The 25,260-nt window shown below is 40.2% G+C and overlaps 2 protein-coding genes across 2 annotated transcripts in view; both read right to left on the minus strand.

Moving 5' to 3' along the window:
• gcnt7 (glucosaminyl (N-acetyl) transferase family member 7) overlaps positions 1–25,260 on the minus strand; it is a 420,025-nt gene that overhangs the window by 206,668 nt on the left and 188,097 nt on the right. The gene's annotated exons all lie outside the window — the stretch shown is intronic.
• rae1 (ribonucleic acid export 1) overlaps positions 23,260–25,260 on the minus strand; it is a 51,225-nt gene continuing 49,224 nt past the window's right edge. The window contains exon 13 of the mRNA XM_078236304.1: positions 23,260–24,770. Coding sequence (XP_078092430.1) covers positions 24,764–24,770 — 7 coding nt within the window. The 3' untranslated portion in view covers positions 23,260–24,763. The remainder of the gene's footprint in view (positions 24,771–25,260) is intronic.

Here is a 25,260-nt window from a genome sequence, read left to right on the forward strand (position 1 = left end):
TTATTAGTGTCACAAGTAGGCTTACATTAACACTGCAATAAAGTTACTGTGAAAATCCCCTAGTCGCCACACTCCGGCACCTGTTCAGGTACACTGAGGGAGAATTTAGCATGGCCAATACGCCTAACCAGCACATTTTTCGGACTGTCGGACCATGCCACCTCGGTGAGCAGAAGGTATGGGGCGGCACGGTGGCACTGCTGTCTCACAGAGTCAGGAACCTGGGTTCAATTCCCGGCTTAGGGCACTGCCTGTGCGGAGTCTGCATGTTCTCCTCGTGGCTGCGTGGGTTTCCTCTGGGTGCTCCAGTTTCCTCCCACACTCCAATGTTGTGCGGGTTAGGTGGATTGGCCTTGCTAAATTGCCCCTTAGTGTCAGGGGGACTGGTAGGGTAAATACGCAGGGTTACGGGGATAGGGCCTGGGTGGGATTGTTGTCGGTGCATTCTCAATGGGCCGAATGGCCTCCTTCTGTGCTATAGAGATTCTATGATGTTGTGGCAGAGACCTTGTTCAAAAAAGGGCAGCACTTGGCATGAAATATTCCTGCATACAAGGTGGTCAGCAAAGGTGGGTTCCCAAAGGATCAGGGCTGGGATCACTGCGATTTACAATTTACAGCAATGATTTGGACTTTGAAATCGAAAGCACAATTTCTGAATTTGGGGATGACACCAAATTAGTCAATACCAGGAGGACTGCGATAAATTACAGGACATTACTAAACTTGCAGAAGGAGAAAATGATTAGCCAATGACGTTCAGCACAGATAAATACCAGGTAATAGATTTTAGTGGGAAGAATAGGCAGGTCACTGGTTACTTGGAAAGTGCGAGTCTAGGTGGGGTAGAGGAACAAAGGAACCTCAAAGTACAAACACATCAGTCATTGAAAGCTGTGTCACAGGTTAATGAAGTAATTTTTAAAAAGCAAACCAAGCCCTTTAGTTCTAGAAGCGTATAGAATCATAGAGTCCCTACAATGCAGAAGGAGGCCATTCAGCCCATTGAGTCTGCACCGACTCTCCAACAGAGCATCTTTTTCCCAGGGCCTGACCTCAAAACCCCACGTATTTGCTCAAATAATCTCCCTAACCTACACAATCCCACCCAGGCCCTATCCCTGTAACCCCATGTATTTACCCTGCTAATCCCCCTGACACAAAGGGGCAATCTTGTAGCATCAATAATCCTAACCCGCACATCTTTGGAGTGTGGGAGGAAACCGGAGCACCCAGAGGAAACCCACGCAGACATGGGGAGAACATACAGACTCCACACAGACAGTCACCTGAGGCCAGAATTGAACCTGGGTCCCTGGCACAGTGAGGCACCAGCGCTAACCACTGGGCCACCGTGCTGCCCCGTATAATTGAAAAGAAGGGAGGTTATATTAAATCCGTATTGAACCTTGGTTAGACCACACTTAGATGTGGACAGTTCTTGTCGCCATATTGTAAGACAATAATAAATCAATTCAAATCAAGAAGGATACAGAGATATTGGAAGAGGGTGGAGGGATGATTTACTGGGATGATACAAGAAATGCATGGATATAGATACCAGGAGATGATGAACAGGCTGGGTATTTATTCTCTTCAAAAAAGAGGGATGATCAGAAAATCATAGAATCCCTTCAGTGCAGAAGGAGGCCATTCGGCCCATCACGTCTGCACAGACAGCAATCCCCCGCAGTCCCTATTTCCATAACCCCCCTGATAATTCCCCAGACATTAAGGGGCAATTTAACATGGCCAATCAACCTAACCCGCACATCCTTGGACTGGGGGACGAAACCAGATAACCCGGAGGAAACCCATGCAGACATGGAGAGAATGTGCAAATTCGACACAGACAGTGACCGAAGATCTATATAATAGAGATCGTTAAATTGATGGAAGATTTTGATAAGAGTGGAAAGAGAGAGAATGTTTTGTTTTGTGGGGAAGAGGTCAACGATGGGCCGACACTATCTGTTAGCCACCAAGAACTGAATTTTCACTCAAGGACGGATTCTATTGGTGAGAGCGAATTAAAGTAGAGATACCATTAAACTACTGGGCACATTCTATACCATTAAACTACTGGACACATTCAATACCATTAAACTACTGGGCACATTCGATACCATTAAACTACTGGGCACATTCTATACCATGAAAGTACTGGGCACATTCGATACCATTAAACTACTGGGCACATTCGATACCATTAAACTACTGGGCACATTCTATACCATGAAAGTACTGGGCACATTCGATACCATTAAACTACTGGGCACATTCGATACCATTAAACTACTGGGCACATTCGATACCATTAATCTACTGGACACATTCAATACCATTAAACTACTGGGCACATTCGTTACTATTAAACGACTGGGCACATTCGATACCATTAAACTACTGGGCACATTCAATACCATTAAACTATGGGGCAAATGCTATACCATTAAACTACTGGGCACATTCTATACCATTAAACTACTGGGCACATTCGATACCATTAAACTACTGGGCACATTCAATACCATTAAACTACTGGGCACATTCTATACCATTAAACTACTGGGCACATTCTATACCATTAAACTACTGGGCACATTCGATACCATTAAACTACTGGGAACATTCTATACCATTAAACTACTGGGCACATTTGATACCATTAAACTACTGGGCACATTCTATACCATTAAACTACTGGGCACATTCAATACCATTAAACTATGGGGCAAATTCTATACCATTAAACTACTGGGCACATTCTATACCATTAAACTACTGGGCACATTCGATACCATTAAACTACTGGGCACATTCAATACCATTAAACTACTGGGCACATTCAATACCATTAAACGACTGGGCACATTCTATACCATTAAACTACTGGGCACATTCAATACCATTAAACTACTGGGCACATTCAATACCATTAAACTACTGGGCACATTCTATACCATTAAACTACTGGGCACATTCTATACCATTAAACTATGGGGCAAATTCTATACCATTAAATTACTGGGCACATTCTATACCGTTAAAGTAATGGGCACATTCGATACTATTAAACTACGGGACACATTGAATACCATGAAACTACTGGGCACATTGTATACCATTAAATTACTGGATACATTTTATATCATTAAACTACTGGGCACATTCAATACCATTAAACTACTGGGCACATTCAATACCATTAAGCTACTGGACACATTCAATACCATTAAACTACTGGACACATTCAATACCATTAAACTACTGGACACATTCGAGACCATTAAACTACTGGACACATTCAATACCATTAAACTACTGGACACATTCATTACCATTAAACTACTGGACACATTCTACACGATTAAACTACTGGGCACATTCAATACCATTAAACTACTGGGCACATTCGATACCATTAAACTACTGGGCACATTCGATACCATGAAACTACCGGGCACATTCGATACCATTAAACTACTGGACACATTCAATACCATTAAACTACTGGACACATTCAATACCATTAAACTACTGGGCGCATTCAATACCATTAAACTACTGGGCACATTCGATACCATTAAACTACTGGACACATTCGATACCATTAAACTACTGGGCACATTCAATACCATTAAACTACCAGGCACATTCCATACCATTAAACTACTGGGCACATTCAATACCATTAAACTACTGGACACATTCAATACCATTAAACTACTGGACACATTCAATACCATTAAACTACTGGACACATTCAATACCATTAAACTACTGGACACATTCAATACCATTAAACTACTGGACACATTCAATACCATTAAACTACTGGGCACATTCAATACCATTAAACTACTGGGCACATTCAATACCATTAAACTACTGGACACATTCAATACCATTAAACTACTGGACACATTCAATACCATTAAACTACTGGACACATTCAATACCATTAATCTACTGGGCACATTCTATACCATTAAACTACTGGGCACATTCAATACCATTAAACTACTGGACACATTCAATACCATTAAACTACCGGACACATTCAATACCATTAAACTACTGGGCACATTCTATACCATTAAACTACGGGGCACATTCAATACCATTAAACTACTGGGCACATTCAATACCATTAAACTACTGGGCACATTCAATACCATTAAACTACTGGGCACATTCATTACCATTAAACTACTGGACACATTCTACACCATTAAACTACTGGACACATTCAATACCATTAAACTACTGGGCACATTCAATACCATTAAACTACTGGGCACATTCGATACCATTATACTACTGGGCACATTCGATACCATTAAACTACTGGACACATTCAATACCATTAAACTACTGGGCACATTCGATACCATTAAACTACTGGACACATTCTACACCATTAAACTACTGGACACATTCGATACCATTAAACTACTGGACACATTCAATACCATTAAACTACTGGACACATTCTACACCATTAAACTACTGGACACATTCAATACCATTAAACTACTGGACACATTCAATACCATTAAACTACTGGGCACATTCGATACCATTATACTACTGGGCACATTCGATACCATTAAACTACTGGACACATTCAATACAATTAAACTACTGGGCACATTCAATACCATTAAACTACTGGGCACATTCAATACCATTAAACTACTGGGCACATTCAATACCATTAAACTACTGGGCACATTCAATACCATTAAACTACTGGGCACATTCGATACCATTAAACTACTGGGCACATTCAATACCATTAAACTACTGGACACATTCATTACCATTAAACTACTGGACACATTCAATACCATTAAACTACTGGACACATTCATTACCATTAAACTACTGGACACATTCAATACCATTAAACTACTGGGCACATTCGATACCATTAAACTACTGGACACATTCAATACCATTAAACTACTGGACACATTCAATACCATTAAACTACTGGACACCTTCTACACCATTAAACTACTGGACACATTCAATACCATTAAACTACTGGACACATTCAATACCATTAAACTACTGGACACATTCAATACCATTAAACTACTGGACACATTCAATACCATTAAACTACTGGACACATTCAATACCATTAAACTACTGGACACATTCATTACCATTAAACTACTGGACACATTCTACACGATTAAACTACTGGGCACATTCAATACCATTAAACTACTGGGCACATTCGATACCATTAAACTACTGGGCACATTCGATACCATGAAACTACCGGGCACATTCGATACCATTAAACTACTGGACACATTCAATACCATTAAACTACTGGACACATTCAATACCATTAAACTACTGGGCACATTCAATACCATTAAACTACTGGGCACATTCGATACCATTAAACTACTGGACACATTCGATACCATTAAACTACTGGGCACATTCAATACCATTAAACTACTGGACACATTCAATACCATTAAACTACCAGGCACATTCTATACCATTAAACTACTGGGCACATTCAATACCATTAAACTACTGGACACATTCAATACCATGAAACTACTGGACACATTCAATACCATTAAACTACTGGGCACATTCAATACCATTAAACTACTGGACACATTCAATACCATTAAACTACTGGACACATTCAATACCATTAAACTACTGGACACATTCAATACCATTAAACTACTGGGCACATTCAATACCATTAAACTACTGGGCACATTCAATACCATTAAACTTCTGGACACATTCAATACCATTAAACTACTGGACACATTCAATACCATTAAACTACTGGACACATTCAAAACCATTAAACTACCAGGCACATTCTATACCATTAAACTACTGGGCACATTCAATACCATTAAACTACTGGGCACATTCAATACCATTAAACTACTGGACACATTCAATACCATTAAACTACTGGACACATTCAATACCATTAAACTACTGGACACATTCAATACCATTAAACTACTGGACACATTCAATACCATTAAACTACTGGGCACATTCAATACCATTAAACTACTGGGCACACTCAATACCATTAAACTACTGGACACATTCAATACCATTAATCTACTGGGCACATTCTATACCATTAAACTACTGGGCACATTCAATACCATTAAACTACTGGACACATTCAATACCATTAAACTACTGGGCACATTCAATACCATTAAACTACTGGGCACATTCATTACCATTAAACTACTGGACACATTCTACACCATTAAACTACTGGGCACATTCAATACCATTAAACTACTGGGCACATTCGATACCATTAAACTACTGGGCACATTCAATACCATTAAACTACTGGACACATTCGATACCATTAAACTACTGGGCACATTCAATACCATTAAACTACTGGACACATTCAATACCATTAAACTACCAGGCACATTCTATACCATTAAACTACTGGGCACATTCAATACCATTAAACTACTGGACACATTCAATACCATTAAACTACTGGACACATTCAATACCATTAAACTACTGGGCACATTCAATACCATTAAACTACTGGACACATTCAATACCATTAAACTACTGGACACATTCAATACCATTAAACTACTGGACACATTCAATACCATTAAACTACTGGGCACATTCAATACCATTAAACTACTGGGCACATTCAATACCATTAAACTACTGGACACATTCAATACCATTAAACTACTGGACACATTCAATACCATTAAACTACTGGACACATTCAAAACCATTAAACTACCAGGCACATTCTATACCATTAAACTACTGGGCACATTCAATACCATTAAACTACTGGGCACATTCAATACCATTAAACTACTGGACACATTCAATACCATTAAACTACTGGACACATTCAATACCATTAAACTACTGGACACATTCAATACCATTAAACTACTGGGCACATTCAATACCATTAAACTACCAGGCACATTCTATACCATTAAACTACCAGGCACATTCTATACCATTAAACTACTGGGCACACTCAACACCATTAAACTACTGGACACATTCAATACCATTAATCTACTGGGCACATTCAATACCATTAAACTACTGGGCACATTCTATACCATTAAACTACGGGGCACATTCAATACCATTAAACTACTGGACACATTCAATACCATTAAACTACTGGGCACATTCAATACCATTAAACTACTGGACACATTCAATACCATTAAACTACCGGGCACATTCAATACCATTAAACTACTGGGCACATTCTATACCATTAAACTACGGGGCACATTCAATACCATTAAACTACTGGGCACATTCAATACCATTAAACTACTGGGCACATTCAATACCATTAAACTACTGGGCACATTCAATACCATTAAACTACCGGGCACATTCAATACCATTAAACTACTGGGCACATTCTATACCATTAAACTACGGGGCACATTCAATACCATTAAACTACTGGGCACATTCAATACCATTAAACTACTGGGCACATTCAATACCATTAAACTACTGGGCACATTCAATACCATTAAACTACTGGACACATTCAATACCATTAAACTACTGGACACATTCAATACCATTAAACTACTGGACACATTCAAAACCATTAAACTACCAGGCACATTCTATACCATTAAACTACTGGGCACATTCAATACCATTAAACTACTGGGCACATTCAATACCATTAAACTACTGGACACATTCAATACCATTAAACTACTGGACACATTCAATACCATTAAACTACTGGACACATTCAATACCATTAAACTACTGGGCACATTCAATACCATTAAACTACCAGGCACATTCTATACCATTAAACTACCAGGCACATTCTATACCATTAAACTACTGGGCACACTCAACACCATTAAACTACTGGACACATTCAATACCATTAATCTACTGGGCACATTCTATACCATTAAACTACTGGGCACATTCAATACCATTAAACTACTGGACACATTCAATACCATTAAACTACCGGGCACATTCAATACCATTAAACTACTGGGCACATTCTATACCATTAAACTACGGGGCACATTCAATACCATTAAACTACTGGGCACATTCAATACCATTAAACTACTGGGCACATTCAATACCATTAAACTACTGGGCACATTCTATGCCATTAAAATACTGGGTACAGTATACACCATTAAACTACTGGGGATATTCTATACCATTAAACTACGGGGCGCATTCAATACCATTAAACTACTGGGGATATTCTATACCATTAAACTACTGGGCGCATTCAATACCATTAAACTACTGGGCACATTCTATACCATTAAACTACTGGGCACATTTTATACCATTAAACTACTGGGCGCATTCAATACCATTAAACTACTGGACGCATTCAATACCATTAAACTACTGGGCACATTCAAAACCATTAAACTACCAGGCACATTCTATACCATTAAACTACTGGGCACATTCTATACCATTAAACTACTGGACACATTCAATCCCATTAAACTACTGGGCACATTCTATACCATTAATCTACTGGGCACATTCTATACCATTAAACTACTGGACACATTCAATACCATTAAACTACTGGGCACATTCGATACCATTAAACTACTGGGCACATTCGATACCATTAAATTACTGGCACATTCAATACCATTAAACTACTGGGCACATTCTATACCATTAAACTACTGGACACATTCAATACCATTAAACTAATGGGCACATTCCATACCATTAAACTACTGGACACATTCGATACCATTAAACTACTGGGCACATTCTATACCATTAAATTACTGGCACATTCCATACCATTAAACTACTGGGCACATTCAATACCATTAAACTACTGGACACATTCAAAACCATTAAACTACCAGGCACATTCTATACCATTAAACTACTGGGCACATTCAATACCATTAAACTACTGGGCACATTCAATACCATTAAACTACTGGACACAGTCTATACCATTAAACTACTGGGCACACTCAATACCATTAAACTACTGGACACATTCAATACCATTAATCTACTGGGCACATTCTATACCATTAAACTACTGGGCACATTCAATACCATTAAACTACTGGACACATTCAATACCATTAAACTACCGGGCACATTCAATACCATTAAACTACTGGGCACATTCTATACCATTAAACTACTGGACACATTCCATACCATTAAACTACCGGGCACATTCAATACCATTAAACTACTGGGCACATTCTATACCATTAAACTACGGGGCACATTCAATACCATTAAACTACTGGGCACATTCAATACCATTAAACTACTGGGCACATTCAATACCATTAAACTACTGGGCACATTCATTACCATTAAACTACTGGACACATTCTACACCATTAAACTACTGGGCACATTCAATACCATTAAACTACTGGGCACATTCGATACCATTATACTACTGGGCACATTCGATACCATTAAACTACTGGACACATTCAATACCATTAAACTACTGGGCACATTCGATACCATTAAACTACTGGGCACATTCAATACCATTAAACTACTGGACACATTCATTACCATTAAACTACTGGACACATTCAATACCATTAAACTACTGGACACATTCATTACCATTAAACTACTGGACACATTCAATACCATTAAACTACTGGGCACATTCGATACCATTAAACTACTGGACACATTCAATACCATTAAACTACTGGACACATTCAATACCATTAAACTACTGGACACCTTCTACACCATTAAACTACTGGACACATTCAATACCATTAAACTACTGGACACATTCAATACCATTAAACTACTGGACACATTCAATACCATTAAACTACTGGGCACATTCAATACCATTAAACTACTGGACACATTCAATACCATTAAACTACTGGACACATTCAATACCATTAAACTACTGGACACATTCATTACCATTAAACTACTGGACACATTCTACACGATTAAACTACTGGGCACATTCAATACCATTAAACTACTGGGCACATTCGATACCATTAAACTACTGGGCACATTCGATACCATGAAACTACCGGGCACATTCGATACCATTAAACTACTGGACACATTCAATACCATTAAACTACTGGACACATTCAATACCATTAAACTACTGGGCACATTCAATACCATTAAACTACTGGGCACATTCGATACCATTAAACTACTGGACACATTCGATACCATTAAACTACTGGGCACATTCAATACCATTAAACTACTGGACACATTCAATACCATTAAACTACCAGGCACATTCTATACCATTAAACTACTGGGCACATTCAATACCATTAAACTACTGGACACATTCAATACCATTAAACTACTGGACACATTCAATACCATTAAACTACTGGGCACATTCAATACCATTAAACTACTGGACACATTCAATACCATTAAACTACTGGCACATTCAATACCATTAAACTACTGGACACATTCAATACCATTAAACTACTGGGCACATTCAATACCATTAAACTACTGGACACATTCAATACCATTAAACTACTGGACACATTCAATACCATTAAACTACTGGACACATTCAAAACCATTAAACTACCAGGCACATTCTATACCATTAAACTACTGGGCACATTCAATACCATTAAACTACTGGGCACACTCAGTACCATTAAACTACTGGACACATTCAATACCATTAATCTACTGGGCACATTCTATACCATTAAACTACTGGGCACATTCAATACCATTAAACTACTGGACACATTCAATACCATTAAACTACTGGGCACATTCAATACCATTAAACTACTGGGCACATTCATTACCATTAAACTACTGGACACATTCTACACCATTAAACTACTGGGCACATTCAATACCATTAAACTACTGGGCACATTCGATACCATTAAACTACTGGGCACATTCGATACCATTAAACTACTGGACACATTCGATACCATTAAACTACTGGGCACATTCGATACCATTAAACTACTGGGCACATTCGATACCATTAAACTACTGGACACATTCAATACCATTAAACTACTGGACACATTCAATACCATTAAACTACTGGACACATTCATTACCATTAAACTACTGGACACATTCAATACCATTAAACTACTGGGCACATTCGATTCCATTAAACTACTGGGCACATTCGATACCATTAAACTACTGGACACATTCAATACCATTAAACTACTGGACACATTCAATACCATTAAACTACTGGACACATTCTACACCATTAAACTACTGGACACATTCAATACCATTAAACTACTGGACACATTCAATACCATTAAACTACTGGACACATTCAATACCATTAAACTACTGGACACATTCAATACCATTAAACTACTGGACACATTCATTACCATTAAACTACTGGACACATTCTACACGATTAAACTACTGGGCACATTCAATACCATTAAACTACTGGGCACATTCGATACCATTAAACTACTGGACACATTCAATACCATTAAACTACTGGGCACATTCAATACCATTAAACTACTGGGCACATTCATTACCATTAAACTACTGGACACATTCTACACCATTAAACTACTGGGCACATTCAATACCATTAAACTACTGGGCACATTCGATACCATTAAACTACTGGGCACATTCGATACCATTAAACTACTGGACACATTCGATACCATTAAACTACTGGGCACATTCGATACCATTAAACTACTGGGCACATTCGATACCATTAAACTACTGGACACATTCAATACCATTAAACTACTGGACACATTCAATACCATTAAACTACTGGACACATTCATTACCATTAAACTACTGGACACATTCAATACCATTAAACTACTGGGCACATTCGATTCCATTAAACTACTGGGCACATTCGATACCATTAAACTACTGGACACATTCAATACCATTAAACTACTGGACACATTCAATACCATTAAACTACTGGACACATTCTACACCATTAAACTACTGGACACATTCAATACCATTAAACTACTGGACACATTCAATACCATTAAACTACTGGACACATTCAATACCATTAAACTACTGGACACATTCAATACCATTAAACTACTGGACACATTCATTACCATTAAACTACTGGACACATTCTACACGATTAAACTACTGGGCACATTCAATACCATTAAACTACTGGGCACATTCGATACCATTAAACTACTGGGCACATTCGATACCATGAAACTACCGGGCACATTCGATACCATTAAACTACTGGACACATTCAATACCATTAAACTACTGGGCACATTCAATACCATTAAACTACTGGACACATTCAATACCATTAAACTACTGGCACATTCAATACCATTAAACTACTGGACACATTCAATACCATTAAACTACTGGGCACATTCAATACCATTAAACTACTGGGCACATTCAATACCATTAAACTACTGGACACATTCAATACCATTAAACTACTGGACACATTCAATACCATTAAACTACTGGACACATTCAAAACCATTAAACTACCAGGCACATTCTATACCATTAAACTACTGGGCACATTCAATACCATTAAACTACTGGGCACATTCAATACCATTAAACTACTGGACACATTCAATACCATTAAACTACTGGACACATTCAATACCATTAAACTACTGGACACATTCAATACCATTAAACTACTGGACACATTCAATACCATTAAACTACTGGGCACATTCAATACCATTAAACTACTGGGCACATTCAATACCATTAAACTACCAGGCACATTCTATACCATTAAACTACTGGGCACACTCAGTACCATTAAACTACTGGACACATTCAATACCATTAATCTACTGGGCACATTCTATACCATTAAACTACTGGGCACATTCAATACCATTAAACTACTGGACACATTCAATACCATTAAACTACTGGGCACATTCAATACCATTAAACTACTGGGCACATTCATTACCATTAAACTACTGGACACATTCTACACCATTAAACTACTGGGCACATTCGATACCATTAAACTACTGGGCACATTCGATACCATTAAACTACTGGGCACATTCGATACCATTAAACTACTGGACACATTCGATACCATTAAACTACTGGGCACATTCGATACCATTAAACTACTGGGCACATTCGATACCATTAAACTACTGGACACATTCAATACCATTAAACTACTGGACACATTCAATACCATTAAACTACTGGACACATTCATTACCATTAAACTACTGGACAAATTCAATACCATTAAACTACTGGGCACATTCGATTCCATTAAACTACTGGGCACATTCGATACCATTAAACTACTGGACACATTCAATACCATTAAACTACTGGACACATTCAATACCATTAAACTACTGGACACATTCTACACCATTAAACTACTGGACACATTCAATACCATTAAACTACTGGACACATTCAATACCATTAAACTACTGGACACATTCAATACCATTAAACTACTGGACACATTCAATACCATTAAACTACTGGACACATTCAATACCATTAAACTACTGGACACATTCATTACCATTAAACTACTGGACACATTCTACACGATTAAACTACTGGGCACATTCAATACCATTAAACTACTGGGCACATTCGATACCATTAAACTACTGGGCACATTCGATACCATGAAACTACCGGGCACATTCGATACCATTAAACTACTGGACACATTCAATACCATTAAACTACTGGACACATTCAATACCATTAAACTACTGGGCACATTCAATACCATTAAACTACTGGGCACATTCGATACCATTAAACTACTGGGCACATTCAATACCATTAAACTACTGGGCACATTCAATACCATTAAACTACTGGACACATTCAATACCATTAAACTACCAGGCACATTCTATACCATTAAACTACTGGGCACATTCAATACCATTAAACTACTGGACACATTCTATACCATTAAACTACTGGACACATTCAATACCATTAAACTACTGGGCACATTCAATACCATTAAACTACTGGACACATTCAATACCATTAAACTACTGGACACATTCAATACCATTAAACTACTGGACACATTCAATACCATTAAACTACTGGGCACATTCAATACCATTAAACTACTGGGCACATTCAATACCATTAAACTACTGGACACATTCAATACCATTAAACTACTGGACACATTCAATACCATTAAACTACTGGACACATTCAAAACCATTAAACTACCAGGCACATTCTATACCATTAAACTACTGGGCACATTCAATACCATTAAACTACTGGGCACATTCAATACCATTAAACTACTGGACACATTCAATACCATTAAACTACTGGACACATTCAATACCATTAAACTACTGGACACATTCAATACCATTAAACTACTGGACACATTCAATACCATTAAACTACTGGGCACATTCAATACCATTAAACTACTGGGCACATTCAATACCATTAAACTACCAGGCACATTCTATACCATTAAACTACTGGGCACACTCAATACCATTAAACTACTGGACACATTCAATACCATTAATCTACTGGGCACATTCTATACCATTAAACTACTGGGCACATTCAATACCATTAAACTACTGGACACATTCAATACCATTAAACTACCGGGCACATTCAATACCATTAAACTACTGGGCACATTCTATACCATTAAACTACGGGGCACATTCAATACCATTAAACTACTGGGCACATTCAATACCATTAAACTACTGGGCACATTCAATACCATTAAACTACTGGGCACATTCTATGCCATTAAAATACTGGGTACATTATACACCATTAAACTACTGGGGATATTCTATACCATTAAACTACGGGGCGCATTCAATACCATTAAACTACTGGGGATATTCTATACCATTAAACTACTGGGCGCATTCAACACCATTAAACTACTGGGCACATTCTATACCATTAAACTACTGGGCACATTCTATACCATTAAACTACTGGGCGCATTCAATACCATTAAACTACTGGACGCATTCAATACCATTAAACTACTGGGCACATTCTATACCATTAAACTACTGGCCACATCCTATACCATTAAACTACTGGGCACATTCTATACCATTAAACTACTGGACACATTCAATCCCATTAAACTACTGGGCACATTCTATACCATTAATCTACTGGGCACATTCTATACCATTAAACTACTGGACACATTCAATACCATTAAACTACTGGGCACATTCGATACCATTAAACTACTGGGCACATTCGATACCATTAAATTACTGGCACATTCAATACCATTAAACTACTGGGCACATTCTATACCATTAAACTACTGGACACATTCAATACCATTAAACTACTGGGCACATTCCATACCATTAAACTACTGGACACATTCGATACCATTAAACTACTGGGCACATTCTATACCATTAAATTACTGGCACATTCCATACCATTAAACTACTGGGCACATTCAATACCATTAAACTACTGGGCACATTCAATACCATTAAACTACTGGACACATTCTATACCATTAAACTACCGGGCACATTCGATACCATTAAACTACTGGGCACATTCAATACCATTAATCTACTGGGCACATTCTATACCATTAAACTACTGGACACATTCAATACCATTAAACTACTGGGCACATTCGATACCATTAAACTACTGGGCACATTCGATACCATTAAATTACTGGCACATTCAATACCATTAAACTGCTGGGCACATTCTATACCATTAAACTACTGGACACATTCAATACCATTAAAGTACTGGGCACATTCCATACCATTAAACTACTGGACACATTCCATACCATTAAACTACTGGGCACATTCGATACCATTAAATTACTGGCACATTCAATACCATTAAACTACTGGGCACATTCGATACCATTAAATTACTGGCACATTCCATACCATTAAACTACTGGGCACATTCGATACCATTAAATTACTGGCACATTCCATACCATTAAACTACTGGGCACATTCAATACCATTAAACTACTGGGCACATTCTATACCATTAAACTACTGGGCGCATTCAATACCATTAAACTACTGGATGCATTCAATACCATTAAACTACTGGGCACATTCTATACCATTAAACTACTGGCCACATTCAATACCATTAAACTACTGGGCACATTCTATACTATTAAATTACTGGGCACATTCGATACCATGAAACTACTGGACACATTCTACACCATTAAACTACTGGGCACATTCAATACCATTAAACTACTGGGCACATTCAATACCATTAAACTACTGGCCACATTCAATACCATTAAACTACTGGGCACATTCTATACTATTAAATTACTGGGCACATTCGATACCATGAAACTACTGGACACATTCTACACCATTAAAATACTGGGCACATTCGATACCATTAAACTACTGGGCACATTCTATACCATTAAACTACTGGGCACATTCAATACCATTAAACTACTGGACACATTCTATACCATTTAACTACTGGGCACATTCGATACCATTAAACTACTGGGCACATTCCATACCATTAAACTACTGGGCACATTCTATACCATTAAACTACTGGGCACATTCTATACCATTAAACTACTGGGCCCATTCTATACCATTGAACTACTGGACACATTCAATCCCATTAAACTACTGGGCACATTCTATACCATTAAACTACTGGGTACATTCTATACCATTAAACTACTGGGCACATTCGATACCATTAAATTACTGGCACATTCCATACCATTAAACTACTGGGCACATTCTGTACCATTAAACTACTGGACATATTCTATAAGACAGCATCTAATCAGAAAGATATATGCAGATTGCATGGGAATTACCAAGTGACACAAATAAACTATAGTGATAACGGGGGAACGTTAGTACTAACATAGACTGGGATAGTAATACAATAAGTATAGATTTTCTAAACTGTGTTGAGGAGAATTTGTGTGATCAGTTTATTTCATACAATCCCTACTGTGCAGAAGGCCATTCGGCCCATCAAGTCTGCACAACTCTCCCAGCAGAGCATCTTACTCAGGCCCTACACCCACACTATCCCTCCCACGCAGTTACTTTGCTAATCCCCCTAACCTACACATCTTGGGACCCTCTTGGGGGCAGCATGGTGGCACAGTGGTTAGCATTGCTGCCTTGCAGCACCAAGGACCTGGGTTCAATTCCTGGCTTGGGTCACTGTCTGTGTGGAGGCTGCATGTTCTCTCTGTGTCTATGTGGGTTTCCTCCCACAGTCCGAAAGACATGCTGGTTAGGTACATTGGCCATGCTAAATTCTCCCTCAGTGTACCCAAACAGGCGCCGGATCGTGACAACAAAGGGATTTTCACAGTAACTTAATTGCAGTGTTAATGTAAGCCTACTTGTGACACTACTAAATAAACTTGAACATTAAACGGCAATTTAGCATGGCCTATAAACCCAACCTGCACATCTTTGGACTGTGGGAGGAAACCGGAGCACCCAGAGGAAACCCATGCTTTCACAGGGAGAATGTGTAAATTCCACACAGTGACCCAAGGCTAGAATCAAACCCAGGTCCCTGGTGCTGTGAGACAGCAGTGTTAACCACTGTGCCACCGTGCTACCCTTTTTTCTGGATCACTGAGGAAGGAGACATTGCTGGATCTGGGAATGATGACGGTCAAATCGAGCATCTGTTACTTGGAACATTTGGGGAACTGAGATCAGGGTATCATTAAGTTTAAGAGAACCATGGAAATGGACAAGAATTAGTTATACGGGAGGAGAACAGATCTGTTCCAGTTAAATTAGAATCAAAGATTGGCAGGCAAAACTATAATGGATTGTCTTTAAAGAGATGGTGGGCCAAGTAGGGTCAAAGTACATTCCCATGGGAAAGATTGGACACGCAAAGCCAGAGCAGCCTGGAAGACAAAAGAGCAAGGTGAACCAAGATGAAGTGTACAAGATTGTGAGAGACATGGACAGAGTGGAAAAGGAGCTATGGCTTTGTTGAAGGGTCAGTCACGAGGGAACATAGGTTCAAAGTGAGGGGCAAGAGGTTCAGGGGGGATGTGAGGAAAAGCCTTTCTACCCAGAGGGTGTTGACGGTCTGGAATGCGCTGCCTGAGGGTGGTAGAGGTGGGTTGCCTCACTTCCTTTAAAAAATACCTCGATGAGCGCTTTGCACATCATACATTCAAGGCTATGGGCCAAGAGCTGGCACCTGGGAGTAAGTGAGAGGTCAGGTTTTTCTCATGTGTCGGTGCAGAGCCAAAGGGCCTCTTCTGCTTTGTGTGATTCTATGAAACAGAAAAAAGGGTGTGTGTGTGATAGAAGCCAGGATAGTGTAAAGTGAGGACTCGGCTGAATATAATTCTGAAGGGAAGTTTAAAAGGAAATATGGGGCAAAGAGAGTATGAGAAAGAGTGGCAACTAACATAAGCAGGAATCCGAAGTCTTCTAAAGGCATATAAATAGTAGAAGGCTAGTAAAGGCCAATTTGGGACCAGAAAGGTGATATATGTCTGAAGACAAAGGGCATAGTTGTGGTACTGAGTGAGTACTTTACATTTTACACTTTACCAAGGAAGAAAATGCCATCAACTGTGAAAGAGGAAGTCATTGAGATGTTGGATAGGTCAACAACTGATCAACTTATTAATCAGCTCCCTCGTTATGATGACCAAGACCAGAATGGCTGCATCCAAGGAAGCTGAAAGAAATGAGAAATTGCGGAGTTACTTGCCATAAACTTTCAAACCTCTTCAGGTGCAAGGCTGGAGAATTGCAAATTATATACCTTTGTTCAAAAAAAAAGGTGCAAGAATAAAATAAGCAATTACAGGCTGGTCAGTTTAACCTCTGTTGTGGAAAGTCTTTAGAAATAATATTCTGGGACAAAAATCGACAGTCACTTCGACCCGTGTGGCTTAATTTAGGTAAACCAGCACGGATTTGTTAAAGGCAAGTTGTGTTTTGATCTATTTTTAGTCTGTTTACCCAATCTTAACCAGCTCTCCTGTATGTAATTGACTTTAACGTTGTGATTCTTTTTTGGCACTTGAATGCGTCGCTTTCAAACTTAACATATAACTCAATGGTATTATGATCACTATTTCCCAGTGGATTTTTTACTCTGATATTAATTAATCCTGCCTCAGCATTAGAACTAAAATAGCTTGTTCCCTGGTTGGTTCCACAATGTGTTGCTCCAGGAAACTGTCACAAAAGCATTCTATAAGCTCTTCTTCCAAATAACATTTGCTAATTTGATTGGTTCAATCTACATGAAGATTAAAGATCCATACAATTATTGTTTTGTTTTTGTTATATGCTTCAATTATTTTACTCAATGCTGTCCAATTGTATAATTGTTAGGGAGCCTATATGGTATTTCGACCAGTGTTTTCTGATTTTTATTATTCCTAAATCCTAAACCATACCGATTCTATCTCCTGATTTTCGGAGGCAAGATCCTTTCTCCGTAGTGTCTTTATGCCATCCTTTATTATCAGGACTACTCCTCCTTTTCCATTCTGTCTGGGGTATATCCTTTTTCAAGATAATTCAAAGGCTGTTTCAGGTAAGCAAATCCACTGAATGTATTTAAAATGATTATAAAGCATCCACAAGAGATAGGTGGACAGATTGTTTGTGTCAATGTGGTCTGGGTAAAACTCGGGCCCAGCTAACCATTTAAGCTGAAGGAGCAGGAAGTGAGGGTATTATTATTCATACCCTCACTCCCTGTTCTTGTGGGCGGCAAGGGGGGAAATTTCAGAGGCTCTGACCCAAATTCTTAATTCCTCACTGGCCACCGGAGAGTCAACAGAGGACTGGAAAACAGCTAATGTGGTCCCACTATTTAAGAAAGGTTGTCGAGACAAGCCAGACCAATGAGTCTCAGGTCTGTGATTGGGAAACTACTGGAGAAGATTCTGAAGGAGAGAATCTATCTCCATTTAGAGAGGCAATGTTTGATCATAGAAATCATAGAAACCCTACAGTGCAGAAGGAGGCCATTCGGCCCATCGAGTCTGCACCGACCACAATCCTACCCAGGCCCTACCCCCACATATTTTACCCGCTAATCCCTCTAACCTACGCATCTCAGGGCTCTAAGGGGCAATTTTTTTTTAACCTGGCCAATCAACCTAACCCGCACATCTTTGGACTGTGGGAGGAAACCGGAGCACCCGGAGGAAACCCACGCAGACACGAGGAGAACGTGCAAACTCCACACAGACAGTGACCCGAGCCGGGAATCGAACCCGGGACCCTGGAGCTGTGAAGCAGCAGTGCTTACCACTGTGCTACCGTGCCGACCTATCTCAGGGACAGTCAGCAGGGTTTTATCAAAGGGAGGTTATGCCTAACAAATTTGATTGAATTTTTTGAGCATGTAACCAGGTGTGTGGATGAGGGAATGCGGTTGATGTCATTTACATGGATTTCAGCAAAGCCTTTGATGAAGTCCTACGTGGGAGACTTATTAAGAAGCCAAATGCATATGGGATATACAGGGTGCTCTGATAAGGTGGATTCATAATTGGCTTAGAGGTAGGAGACAGAGGGTGCTGACAGACAGCTGTTCTATTGACTGGAGGCCAATGACCAGTGGCGTACCACAGGGATCTATTCTGGTCCCCTAGTGTTCGTCATTTATATAAATGACATAGATGACTATGTGGGAGGGAGGATCAGTAAGTTTGCCGATGACACAAAGATTGGCCAGGTGGTTAACAGTGAGGTTAAGTGTCTTGGGTTACAGGAAGATATAGACGAGATGGTCAAATGGGCGGATAAGTGGCAGATGGAATTTAACCCTGGAACGTGAGAAGTGATACACTTTGGAAGGAGTAATTTGACAATGAAAGATCTGATATTAGGAAGTTCCACAGAATGAAGGGACCTTGGTGTGTTTGTCCATAGATCTCTGAAGGCGGAAAGGCCGATTAATAGGGTGATGAAAAAGGCATTTGACACACTCGCCTTAATCAATTGGAATATAGATTACAAAAGCTGAGTGGTCATGATGGAGTTGTATAGAACTTTGGTGAGGCCACAGCTGGAGTACTGTATGGAGTTCTGGTTGCCACATTATAGGAAGGATGTGATCACGCAGGAAGGGGTGCAGAGGAGATTCACCAGGATGTTGCCTGGGCTGGAACACTTAAGTTATAAAGAGAGGTTGAATAGGCTTGAGTTGTTTTCTCTGGAGCAGAGAAGACTGAGGGGCGACTTGATTGAGGTGTTCAAGATTATGAGGGGCATGGACAGGGTTTGGCTGTTCCCCTGAGTTAAAGGGTCAGTTATGAGGGGACACAAGTTAAAAGTGAGTGGGTGGGAGGTTTAGGGGGATTTGAGGAAAAACATTTTTATTCAGAGGATGATGATGGTCTGGAATGTGCTGTCTGGGAGAGGGGTGAAGGCGGGCTGCCTCACATCCTCTAAGTAGTACCTGGATGAGTACTTGTCACGCCGTAACATTCAAGGCTATGGGCCAAGTGCTGACAAGTGGGAACAGGTAAGCAGGTCAGGGCATTTCATGCATCAGTGCAGACTCGATGGGCTGAAGGGCCTCTTTGGTGATTCTGTATGCAGTTTTGCTCTGAGCGGTGAAACAGAGTTCTGGTGTTGATAGCTGCTAATAACTGATTTACTGCAATTCTTGGAAAACCACTTGAGCAGATTGGAAGGAGCACAGCAGCAGTTACTGCAGAGACAAGCTGGGGGAGCCATTGAAGGGCAGAAGATCAACTTTTACCTGGGTGTGGATTCTTGCACTTTTGTTGAGATGGGGTGACTGTGCCTCTCTCCGAGACACAACCTATTTGCACAACTGAAAGTTTTGACAGAGATTCACTATTAATAAGATTGTGGTATTGGGCTGCCACCTAGTGTCATACCTTTAAATGACATGTCATCCTCATCACTGAATGGGACAGCACTGAAGGCCATTCAGCTCATCGAGTGTGTGCTGCCTCTTTCGAAGAGCTGTCCAGTGAGTTCCATTCCCCGTTGAATGCCCCCTCCATTCACCATTTTGTTTCTCCTTCAAGTATTATCCATTATCCTTTTGAACAGAAATATCTATTCTGTGTCCATCTTCCTAGTAATTAAGGCATTCTAAATCCTAACCAGTTGTTACGTGAAACTATTTTTCCTCATTGTGTCTGATTTTTGTTTGCCAATTTGTGTTTTCTGGTTGTTGAACAGCATGTCTTCAAGAGCAGGTCTGTTACAATGAATCTACAGACCAGTAACAAATGAAATAAGGTGCAGTATATAATTGGTGAGGGATATACGACAAGAAATGACCAATTTTTAAAATTCATTTTACGGGACCTGGACGTCGCTGGCTGGGCCAGCATTTTCGTGCATCCCGAACTGCCCTCCATTTCAGAGGGCAATTAAGAGTCAACCGCATTGCCGTGACTCTGGAGTCACATGTAGACCAGACCAGGTAAGGACGGCAGATTTCCTCCCTAAAGGATATTAGCGAACCAGATGGGTTTTTCCAACAATCGACAATGGTTTCATGGTCATCTTTTAATCCCTGATTTTTATCAAATTCAAATTCCACCATCTGCCCCCGGTGGGATTCGAGCCCGAGTCCCTGGCTCTGTGGATTCTAGTCTAGCGACAATACCACTCTGCCACCCCAAGTCAGTGGAGCGAGGAGAGCAGAAAAATATCAAGTTTGTGAGACCAAAGATGCACTAGAGGATGAACATTGGACCCACATGGTCAAAATTTGCACCATAAACTCGTGCACTTTTAGAAAACGGGTAACAGTGAACTACTTTTCTCACATGGGGTCGAGACACCTGGTTCAGAAGCTGGTCTGCACCAAAATACCTGATTGGACTGGCAATGAAGTTGCAGCCTGGCTTCAATACCATTGCCTCCCTAACAGTGAGTTTCTACATCACATACATCAACATGGTGCTGCAGTGGGAGACGTAAAGGTCATTCTAAATGAATCAGCCCTGTGAATTCATGTGAGTAATGGCCTGGGATCAACTATGATGCCTCTTGTTGTGGAAGAGCTAGATAGCAAGTCTGGGCTCCGACACGTCTCCCTTTCAGAGCGAATACTTTAATCTGAACCACATTAAAATATCTTGGAAGGGGGGGAAAAATAAAGTTTATTTATTCGAGTCACAAGTAGGCTTACATTAACACTGCAATGAAGTTACTGTGAAAATCTCCTAGCTGCCACATTCCGGTGCCTGTTCGGGTACACCGTGGGAGAATTTAGCATGGCCAATGCACCTATCCAGCACATCTTTCGGACTGTGGCAGACTCCACACAGTCAGCCACCCAAGCCGGGAATCGAACCCGGGTCCCTGACGCTGCGAGGCAGCAGTGCTAACCACTGTGCTGCAAACTGGAGGTTAGTGCAAGTCAAATTTTATCCTCACAAATAAAAATTTTAGTTTCAATCTTAATCATTTTAATAAATGAGTACTTTGCTCCTCGTTGTTTTTTCATTCATTTGTGGGACATGGGCATCGCCGGCCGGCCAGCATTTATTGCCCATCCCTAGTTGCCCTTGAACTGAGTGTCTCGCTCGGCCATTTCAGAGGGCAGATGAGAGTCAACCACATTGCTGTGGCTCAGGAGTCACCTGTAGGCCAGACCAGGTAAGGACGGCTGATTTCCTTCCCTAAAGGGCATTGGTGACCCAGATGGGATTTTCCGACAATCGACAATGGTTTTCTTGGTCATCAGCAGATTCTTAATTCCAGATTTTTCTTTTATTGAATTCAAATTCCACCAACTGACGTGGCGGGATTCGAACCCGGGTCCTCAGAACATTAGCTGAGTTTCTGCATTAGTAGTCTGGCGATAGTAGCACTCGGCCATCGCCTCTGCTTGAAAACGACACCGCGGTTATCGGTAACAGTGACAGTTAAAGAGCAGCAGTGCAAACAACGCAAGGGCTGACCCTTAGACTGCCTTTTGCAATAGTACAATTGCATCAAGACACATAACCCTTACTCAGCTCCTGTTGCCTGTTTGAGGACAAGCCTGCTGTTGCTGTAAGGGGTGGCACACTGGTGTAAAACAAGACATTGGTGAATTCTTTCCTCCAAGCAGCTTCGCTTTTCAAAAGTAACCCAAAGTGAATAGAATCATAAAAACTCTCCAGTGCAAGAGGCCATTCGGTCCATCGGGTTTGCACCGACACAATCCCATAACCCTCCCCATATTTACCCTGCTGGTCCCCACTAAGAGGACTAACTAACTGACACTAAGAGGCAATTTAGCATGGCCAATCAACCGAGCCTGCACATCTTTGGACTGTGGGAGGAAACCGGAGCACCCGGACACAGATACGGGGAGAATGTGCAGACTCCACACAGCCAGAGACCCGAGGCCGGAATTGAACCCGGGTCCTTGGCGCTGTGAGGCAGCAGTGCTGACCACAGTAATTAAATGAAAACTTTATTATGGGAAAATATACGAAACGATCTAATACAAGGCATGCTGTGTGGTCCAGGGAAACAGCAAGGGCGGCGGAAATCAAGACAGCAGCTGTAGCTATGGCTCCACGAGTTAAAAAATGTCCTTCCCCGATGGCACTCCTTCGGAAACAATTTCAGAAATCACCAGCAGCTGGCGCTCAAATCCTGAAAAGAGGGGAAAAAATGAGAGCGTTAAACAGAGTTACCAGCTGATCCTTTTCCCAACTCTGCGGACAATCCTGTCCTGGTGCAGTAACACTCATGTGGTTTTGCACACCATAATTCAGCATCAAGAACTCCCAGCCCAGATCACATTCACTGTTAAGGACAGCCTGGTTACAGGGGGTAAATCTCCTCTACCTACCTCCAGCTTGGTCAATATCACTTCAAAGTTGATGGAGATTCATCCCGACAATCTTCTGCCCCAATTAAATGCCCAATGCCGACTTCCAGTGTCCACTGCTGCATTTTCCCAATCCCTCTGCAATCTCTCAGTGAGCTCCTCCAGTTTTTATTAATTTACGGGATATTAGCGTCGCTGGCTAAGACAGCATTTATTGTCCATCCGTAACTACCCTTTAAGAGCCAACCACATTGCTGTGGCTCTGGAGTCACATGTAGGCCAGATCGGGTAAGGACAGCAGATTTCCTTCCC

The sequence above is a fragment of the Mustelus asterias genome, chromosome 20 (genome assembly GCF_964213995.1).
Source record: "Mustelus asterias chromosome 20, sMusAst1.hap1.1, whole genome shotgun sequence".
Classification (NCBI taxonomy): Eukaryota; Metazoa; Chordata; class Chondrichthyes; order Carcharhiniformes; family Triakidae; genus Mustelus; species Mustelus asterias.